We start from the raw sequence: 9,581 nt of genomic DNA on the forward strand, positions 1-9,581 counted from the left end.
GTTAACTGTCCTGGGACAGTCACTCTCATGGAACAATACAGGGCTCTTGTCACATGCAGAAGGGACTCTTGGCCTTTAATAATGGCTTTGCTGAGTTGCGGGGCACTGTGATGTCTTCTTCCGCCCAGAAGGGCACAAGACAGCACTCTTCCACCAACCCAAGGGTGCAACTTGACTTACATCCTGGTTACACTGTCCCAGGTCCTGGTATGAAACAACAGTGTGGCCCAAAATGACCATGTTCAAATAAGATACCTGGTAACTTTTTAATCTGATGTGACTCACTCTCTTGTCACCAGCCTAGGTCACCCAAAAACAAAAACCAAAAAAAGAGAAAAACACAAATTTGAGCTAGAATTGTTCCTAAAAAAAAAAAAAAAAAAAAAAAAGTCAACAAGGACAATCAAAACTACCAACACTTATATAAGCCAGACCCTAGAGATTTCCATCTTCAGTGACTGCCACTTTTTAGTCTTAACAAAAATGTCAATATCCTGAGTTTTATCAGTATTTTCTTGCTAAAATAAGTTATGGGACATAAATGCATACAAATGAATAAAAAGTGGTACGAAAGTCTGGAAGAACAGCCCACTAACTAGAAAATGTCACAAAAAACAATATAAAACGATGTGTTTAAGTGAAATAAATTAAAGGTTAAACCTTAAACTTTCAAGTTTTCTTAGACTATTATTTTGGGAAATGGCATGGAGTTGATGATGTATTTTTCTAATAATCAGCTGTTTAAGATCAAATACCAAGTGATCGTTCACAAGAAATTTTTGCTTTTAAAAACCACAGCCCCACTGCAGTGCATTTGAACACAGGAGAAATTACCTGCTGAAATTAATATTCAAAATCCTAATCAGTAACTAGTGTGGCCATAAACTGTTGAGACGTTTTGTTTACTAACTCGGCTGTCCAAATGGTATGTTAAAAAAAAAAAGGCTTACTTTACTAGCATCTGCAGAAACTAAAATTTTGGTATATAAGTTTCTCTAAACCACTGAGTTGTTTTTTTAATTTTAACAAAATAATGCCAATGCAATAATCTGGTATCCCAAATGCTTTGCTTTTACTTTTAAAAAACCTATTTGCTTCCTAAATGCTATTTATATTTTTAAGCCAGTTGGCTGCATACTGCCTTTAAAATGCAATGGGGTTTCTTTACTTAACCTGACATCACTATTCAAAAACTTGTACTTGCTGGGGAAAATGGTATTAATTATGCTAAAACAATGTTTCTGCTATATATAAAATCACTCCAAATTATAAAGTGATTGGTTTCTATAGCTCTAAGCATTTTTAATACATAATTTAGAAAAAAGCCACACATAGATGAACAGAGATGGCATTCAACTTTCTTTCATCCAATTAACCATATCCATTAAAACCAAGACTCTTCTGCATGACTTGCCAGTTCCCCATTCCTTTTGTCAACCTAGAAAAGAAACATTTCTTGGGAAGTCAGGATTTATTAAGAACATCAAGCTCCAGGGCATTTTTTTTTTTTTTTTACCATATACCTTTAAAACTGTTTTTATCCCCACAAAAATCCTTATCATTTAAAACCAGATATTCAAATTATATGGCTAACATTTTTAGCTAATCAACTCTTCAGTGCTGATCCTAGAAAACAACCTTCAATGGATCTTTGAATAATGGAGATTCAGCCGCTGATACAAGTAGTGTAGGTAGTCACACCTTTAACGTTCAAGCCACAAGTTGTGGCGTTTGAAAGAGGTGAGGTCTACTGTCCTGCATTATCAGAATCTGTCGTATTTTCAGTGCGACTGGGTTGCACGTTATCTGCGAGGTTGTGTGCATGCTCAAGAAATAAATCTTTCAGTACACTTAATTCCTTAGTCAGCAATTTAATTTTTGCTTCCAACCGTTCATTCTCTTCCTTGAGCTGATTCACTCTCTGCAGCGTATCCTGCGCTTTCTGCTTGCTTTTCAACCGGCTCTTTTTCACCGCCATGTTGTTCCTCTCTCTGCGCTGACGATACTCGTCACTGTTGCGATCCATGGGCAAACTCTTTTTGCTCTGCTTGCTTGGAGGCACAGCTTTGCCTCCGCCCCCAGGGCCGGCAGGCACCAGTTGAGGAACCTGCTGTAAGCCGCTGGCATGAGCCTGAGTGTGGATGACACTTATTCCATTCACGCCCGGGGTAGTGTTCTGCTGTGATACCTTGCTCATTTGGGCACGTTCCCTTGTCAACACAGAACAAGTAGAAATGAGGACAAGGTGATCAATGGTTTGATCTGCCAAGAAATCTTCACATGTACCTAGTTTAAAAATAAATTGCATTAAAATATTTGAAATGATAAGATCAAATAAGATTAAACTTGCATGTACCCAACAGCAGGCCAATATTAATTGATTATGTTGAGAAAAGTCTATGACAACTGCCAACTGCTCCAATGTTTCAGAAGTCTAAGTCATGTAATTTAGAGAGGTAAGTTAATACAGACGCACCATACGGCCAAATTCAACCCACCTGAACCCCTGAGGGTACTGCCCATCTGTGCCTGTTATCAAAAATGGGAGGAAAAACAAAAGAATACCACTAATTAGGTAGCACATATGAACCAACAGCACTTGGCAATCTACAAGAGAGAAATGTGAGATGTTTGGTTTAAACGCAATGAGTTCAGTTATGATAGGAGAGACACCTGAAATAAAAGAGGGATAAAGATTCAACTGTTGGCTCAAGTCAAAATAGAAGGGCTGGAGCAGAGCGCCCAGCCCAGTCTCCAGTGCTCATCAGGAAGCCCTGCACTACGATCTCTGCATGGTCCTTACTCTAATATGCAGGGACTGAGTCATCAAGGACTTGACTTCTCTCCCGGAGCGTAAGAATCTTTACAGGATATTTTGAAAAGGTGTTTTTTGCTTGTTTTTATTTTTTTAATGACCTCAAATGAGAGTAGTTTACAGAGATTTTTTTTTAAGTTAGTTTCTTGGATCACAGATTTAGGAGCTCTGAGATACCCAACTTGCTTCCCCATCCCATCATGCTTCTAACAGTTTTTTTGTTTGTTTGTTTTTGCGGTACGTGGGCCTCTCACTGCTGCGGCCTCTCCCATCGCGGAGCACAGGCTTCAGACGCACAGGCTCAGAGGCCATGGCTCACAGGCCCAGCCACTCCACGGCATGTGGGATCTTCCCGGACCGGGGCACGAACCCGTGTCCCCTGCATCGGCAGGAGGACTCTCAACCACTGCGCCACCAGGGAAGCCCTAACAGTGCTTTTTAATTCTCGACATAATTAGTAAACACATCTAAAAACAGTCAGCCTAAAACCACAAGGAAAGAAACAAAAGCCCTGATGATGCATCCAAGGAGGTGCAAGCACTGGGACTCAGGCTGGACCAAGAGCCAGAGCAGCCGTAGGGCCTGCACCCACTTGACATTGCTCAAGGAGTGCAGAGGAAACGCCAATTCTGAAATATTGCAGCAGTGCTGCCCGTAGAAATGAAGTCACAGTTTCAGAACTAGTCATACTTGGATTACTATGAATTCAACCACTTTGCTACAACTGCCTCAAGATGTGTCAAAAGCAGACCTATCCTATCATCATGAGGCCACTTCAAGACAAACTGACTAAGCTGAGTGAACCATGCCCACCAAGAAGCCACAGCACTCTTGAAAACTGAGAAAGCAGTGTTAGGAACCACAAAACTATCCCGTTCTCTTTTCACAAAACTGCTAAAACTGCATCAGTGGAAAAAACCCTGCAGCCAGAATTATGAACTGCCTCAAATGAGTACACCTTACAGTTCTTAAGAAAAGCTCGGTTAGTAACCAGTAGCTTCACCCAAACCTTTAGCCAGGCATTTCTGTATAAACACCATTTACTGGTCTGCTTTTAAAAAGGCATATATCATTACTTTCCATTGTTTTTCAAGCCACACAGGCAGCCCTGAGCTAGCCAGTCATCTGTTCTCACTTCAGTGCTAAGGAAACACCAAAAGCTTCCTTCCAAACCATGATGGATATCTACTCCAACTCTATCTTCAGTAATGGGTATTTCATATTTCCCTTGATAATTTATCATGTTGCCTATTTTTTCTTCCAGTTAAAAAGTGGCAGTTCAGTATAATTTGAGCTACACTTACCACTAATAGTGTTAAAGGCCATCTATACCACTGCTTATCTATTTGGTATGAAGTGAAAAGTGTTTACTCAATTTTTATGAACTTGTTTGTCCTGGGACTGTCTCAACAATCATGATTATGTTCATCTTACTTATCTTCTTTTTTACGTTTTATATGTCAATTAGCTTTTCAGTCTTTAAAGCTACTCTCTAATAAACTCAGAGATAACAATGATCCAAACTAGTACAAACCAGGAACCAAGTCAGTTCTTGTCTTGGCTCTGACTTTCCCCGTTTCACTCTGAACATACCCTTTCCCTCTGTGAGCCTCGATTTCCCCATCTGCAAATGAGGGACGTAAAATGGTAAAATGCGTTCTGACTTTGACAATATACCACGAACTTCAGTCACCAAAAACTCTTATTATAGCCTCCAAATTCAGTGATGTTCATGCCCATTTTTGTTCTTAAAGATACCACAACAGGGAAGGGCTCTTTTACCTCAGTCTGACTCAAGGTACTAGGCTGAACATAAGTAGGCAAGGTTTTGAAAATGAGTCCTCTGGCTTGTAAAACAAAGAGTAATCATCAAACTGGTAAAAATGTAAGAAAAGGAAACTTGGAGATAATAAAAAGAACTCCAATTTTTTTTTGTTTTTTAAGTTCTCCAACCAAAGACAAGCCAAGAAAGTAGCTCTTAAAGTGAAGAGCTATCCACTAAGGAAAGGGGGTCAGAGCTAAGTGGTCTAAGACTTAACTCCAAACATATTATCAATTTTGTTTTTTACACTGAGCAAAACAGCTGCCTCTACAAGTTACATATTTTACAGTTTACACCGTTATTTGTGCTTTTGTTTCTTCCACAAACATTTACTGAGCACCTACAATGCACAAAAAGAAAATAAGTTTATTTCAAATCTGGATATTCAACCCTAAATGAAAGTCTGGCTCCTATGTGGACAAATACTATTCCAAAGTTCAGTCTACAGGAAGCAGAGTGGCACCTTGTTTCCTTGCTGTGAATCATTCAAGCAGGAAGCAGGAGAGAACATGAAAAGCAGTCTTTCTCAAAGTGTGGTCCCTGAACCGGAAGCAGCAGCATCACCTTGTTAGAAATGCAAATTCTCGGGCTGCCCCAGACCTAGGAATCAGGAGCTCTAGGAATAGGGCTGGGCGATCTTGTTTTAACAGGACCTCCAAGTGATTCTGATGACACTGAAGTTTGAGAGCCACTGCTACAAATCAACCATGGACCTTAAGAAAGATAGACTGAGTGGGTAACATTTTTAAAATTCAAATTCCTTAATTCAAGTAATGTTCACTCAAATCAGTGACACAGTGACAACTCAAAACGTTAGAATGAGTAAAACAAAATCAAAATTGTCTCAATGGGAAAATAAACCTCTCAAGGATTTTCCTAACCCTCTTGTCATTTTCTTCACATGTGTACAACCAGATATTCTACCCTGCCCCCCCAAATAAATTTTTAACTCCAATTTCCTCAACGAAGGTCTACACTCCAAAATATTCAGATGTTTTCCTCTTATTCCAAATCTGTTCAAATCATTGGTATCTGACAATTCTACCCCCCCCAACCCCCCCAAAACACCTCACCTCTACTATCCGTCTCCATCCCAATGCCACAGAATTACCTCAGGCTGACATCATCTCTCAGGGGCACAGCCTCCTCTGTCTGCACGTTATCTTTTTTCTTTGTGCTTCTGTCCAATGTGTTCCCCCAGTTTCTTGGTCAATGCCAGCTCAATAGTGTGCCTCCCTGTAGACTAAGCTAGAGACAGGACTCTGTCTTTATCACCATATGCCCAGCATCTAGCGGTGGTGCTCAAGAAATATTTGTTGAATACAGCCTCAAAAGGCTAAGAGAAAACACTTATTTTTACAAGTGTCTTACATAAAAATGAGATTCTCTAGCATTAAAATCTCTTATAACAACCATAATTAAATCAAGACTGTTACTAAGATATTATGGTCTTACCACCTAAAGTTCTTGGTCTTTCTTAATGGTATACAAGAAAATAAAAACATTTGCTACTTCTACTCCCCAGCCTATACAGTGAACATCATTCTTGTCTGGTCTTTGCTTCGTATCAGCTGAGAACCTTTATTTTCCACTTTGCCCAGTTATGTTTCCCATAACCTCAAGTTCTTAGACATATGTTGCCAGGGTCTGAGAACTCTGTACTACAAGTGAAGTGAAGGCGAGCAAAGTTAACAAACATCCACATGAGCAGGATTTCTATTTATTTGCCACTGCTGGTTTCATGACCCAAAGCAGGGGTCCATGAAGGAGGGTACATCCCTTCAGGGAGTACATAAGTGGTCCATTGGAGTAGAGAAGAAAATGTATGTTCTTTTGTCTTTTTTTAATGTCTTCTTTTTACTCTACTTTTAGTGCCATTAACAACACACACAAACTAATACACACACATTGTTTATAAATATACATCTATTAGGGAGTCATGCTCAATTCTTTTTTTTTCTTTTTTAACTAATAGGTCTGGAAAGCCAAAAAGACAGGAGACCAATGTACCTACCAGTAGTAAGAGCCCATGGACGCACCCCCTCCCAAGGATACACAATAAACCTGGAATTGTGGCTACGTGCGTTCACCATTCCTGTGATCAGGTGAGGCAATCTTAGGCCATAAGACCAAATTCAGCCCCATGAGGTCCTATTTATCTTTACCTAGGACTCACCAGGTGCTGTTCCCCAGGGATGAAACCACCTGTCCAAGATCAGACAACCTTGTTGACAGTCATGATGTGACCTTGAGAACTTAGAGGATATTCTGGGGGAAAAAAAATTAAGTTTTGCTTCCACTTATGTTTTTCAGGGAGGTATTAAAATGACTGAATCTGCCAAGTGTGCCCACCAGAAGCAGGACTCGAACTGAAAAATTCTTCAGCTCACTAGCATCCTGTAATTATTTAGCTTTGTTTACACTAAGTTTTTCCAAAACAGTGAATCAGCTTTAATAGCTTATCCCAAATACTACGCAAGGAGTACCAGCTGACCAGATTTTAACTTTTAACTGTCAAGAGCTTTTAGATGCAGAATTTCTTAGTAAAGCAAACCTTTATACTATTTTATTTCAAAAGTTTCTTTGAGCGTCCCACATCCTATCTGAATTAAAGGACCATCTCTTCCCATAAGAATTCAACTGAGTGAGTGTACACTGGGCGAGAGAACTACCAATTTTTGTGTAACCCACCGAGGTTAAAACCATTCTGAAACGGACACATTTTAAGACACCAGATGACAGCACAAACTTCAGACTAGAGGAAAGCCCAGCAATGAAACCTGAAGAATAAAAACACACGAGCTTACTTGGAAGAACAGATTCTCCTTCCCCTCAAACATGCATTTCCATCCTCTCCATCTAGACACCTCTGCTGGCAATTTTCCTTACTGTGTTCCCTCCAAGCATGCTAACGAAGCACTTCATTTTTTGCCCTTCTCTGTTCTAGTCAACTCGTGGTTGCTGCACATTCATCCAGCCTGTGTTCAATAGTCACCTGAAGGATATTCAAAGTACAGCTCCATAAGGAAGCACAATATTATTTGTGTAAAGTCACATATTTAAAACTTGACCGCCTTCCCCTGACTACTCGACTAACTTCTAAAAAGGATTCTCGATTATCCGACACCGAGCAGTTTTGCAGGTGCAGGAAATATCCCAGGTGGCACTGAAGTAAGATACCGTCCACCTTCTGCTATTCTGGGAACACCCTTTATCCCCAGGGGCCAATACGAGCCTGGCTGGTCACACTGCACGTTGCACAAACAGAGGACCGGGTTCTGAAGGGGGCACAGCCCGGCTCGCATCCCGTCCCGGGCCGGCAGCAGGGGCGCTGCGGGAGCGCGGGGGTCTGCGGGTGGCGCCGTGGCGCTGGGCCGGGGCCAAGGATGAGATCAGCGGCCCCGCCGGGTGTTGCCGGCAGGTTGCATCAGACGCCGCGCAAGGCCGCCGCCCGCGCCGCGGGCCGCACGGGGCCTTCCCGGCAAGCCGGCCGCCCAGGGCCGGGCCGGGTCTCCTCGGGCCGGGGCCGCGCCCACGCGACCGGCCGGCGGCGCCGCGGCCTCCTCCTCCTCCCTCAGCCCGCCCGCGGCCTCCTTACCTGCGCCTCCAGCCCGCCCGCCCCTAAGAGGCCTCCACTCCCAGCGGCCCCGCACGGCGCGGCCCGACCCAGGCCTCGCGGCCCTCGGGTCAGCGAGGAGGAGCGACGGTTACGAAACCGGCAGCCTCCGCCCGTTCCGCCGCCGCCGCCAGCGCCACCGGGGTCCCCTCCTCGCCGCGGCCGCGCGCGCGGCCGCGACCGCCGCCACCATAACCAATGGGAGCGCCGGCTTGCGGGGGACTCGCCCTCCCTCCGCGACGGACAGCGCCACCAGCCAATCGCGGGAGGCCTGGCCGCGGGGGACGGGCACGTGGTGGAGGCGTAGCCCACTGCGCGGTGGGGCGGGCGCGTTGGGAGCTAACGACCGGGGTTCCCGGGCCTATCGCGCGGGGCTGCACCCCAGCGGTAGGCGACCCGCTGCGAGATAGGTTCTGTGAAAGTTGGAGGCATTGGAGAACCGTAGCCTCGTGAAGGCAAACCTGTCTTTGGAAAACACAATTCGCTGAGGTGATGTTTTGAACCATCGATTTTTGTTTTGGTTTCACCACATCCTCGGGGAGCCCCGCCTCGGAGTCGCTGCTGGGGACATTTTCCCGGAACGGCTCACCAGACTCGCCTCCCGGGACGCGGGGCGCCCGACGGTCGCTTCATCGCCGACGGCCCGCGCCCCTCGGAGGGAGCCTGGAGAGAAGTCCTGGACCTAACGGCTCTGAAGGCAGCTGCAAACTTTTTGAAAGACGAAGGGTGCAAAATTTTCCCAACGTAGGATTAGTGTTGATGTCACTGGTGCAGACTGTGGTTACGGAGAAATGAATTTCCACGATCAATTCCCTTGTGCTATCTTCCAGGTGAACAGATTGAGAGACGTGAACTCAAAAAAATGGATGGCAAACCAGCCCTTTATTTATCTAAGACGATTCACAGGAGGATCTGAAAGCGTATTACAACTGGGAAGCAGCGCGCTGGGTGGAGGCAGACAGGTTTGATTGCTTCCTTTTTAGCAATTCTTATCGTCTAAAAACTGGAGTCTTTGAAAGAGGAAAGGTTTCTTCATCACCCAGGCCATGGCACCACCTCTCCGCATAAGACGGTTTCGAGGAATCAGTAAAGAGGTGATAAAACATTTGCGAAAAAATTAAGAGGGCTGCAACTAAAAGTGAACACAATACCACAGAAGCAGACTTGGTAGCATCAAAACCAGTACGTTTCTTTCACTTTGGCCCTTAGTGTTCTGAGTTGAAATTTCTTTGATCAAGATTTTAGCACTATTAAAACTGGATTCGATTTTGTTGCTCACAAAATTATAATTTTACCCTCACCATGTCCTAATCACTTTAAAAATTGTA

General features: G+C 43.8%; 1 protein-coding gene across 3 annotated transcripts; it reads right to left on the reverse strand.

Annotated features, from left to right (window-relative positions):
- Nucleotides 1–1,277: 1,277 nt before the first annotated feature.
- CEBPG (CCAAT enhancer binding protein gamma) lies at nucleotides 1,278–8,314 on the reverse strand. 3 transcript variants are annotated; one of them, XM_067018544.1, is made up of 3 exons: nucleotides 8,236–8,308; nucleotides 7,329–7,417; nucleotides 1,278–2,286 (listed from the first exon to the last, which is right to left on the reverse strand). In XM_067018544.1, the coding sequence occupies exons 2-3, from the start codon at nucleotides 7,357–7,359 to the stop codon at nucleotides 1,748–1,750; spliced, it is 570 nt and encodes a 189-aa protein (XP_066874645.1). In that variant the 5' UTR covers nucleotides 7,360–7,417; nucleotides 8,236–8,308; the 3' UTR covers nucleotides 1,278–1,747. The 3 variants fall into 3 exon arrangements, with proteins under 3 accessions (XP_066874645.1, XP_058900404.1, XP_066874644.1); XM_059044421.2 differs by lacking the exon at nucleotides 7,329–7,417 and having other exon boundaries at nucleotides 8,236–8,314; XM_067018543.1 differs by lacking the exons at nucleotides 7,329–7,417; nucleotides 8,236–8,308 and adding an exon at nucleotides 2,499–2,519.
- Between the last annotated feature and the right edge of the window lie 1,267 nt (nucleotides 8,315–9,581).

The sequence above is a fragment of the Kogia breviceps genome, chromosome 18 (assembly GCF_026419965.1).
Source record: "Kogia breviceps isolate mKogBre1 chromosome 18, mKogBre1 haplotype 1, whole genome shotgun sequence".
In the NCBI taxonomy this organism is placed as follows: Eukaryota; Metazoa; Chordata; class Mammalia; order Artiodactyla; family Physeteridae; genus Kogia; species Kogia breviceps.

Excerpts from the sequence above, each read along its gene's own strand:
- CEBPG (XM_067018544.1), bottom strand. The coding sequence starts at position 7,359 with ATGTGTCCGTTTCAGAATGGTTTTAACCTCG. Across the intron at positions 2,287-7,328 it reads TCAGAATGGTTTTAACCTCG|GTACATGTGAAGATTTCTTG; the intron begins GTGGGTTACACA and ends TTTTTAAACTAG.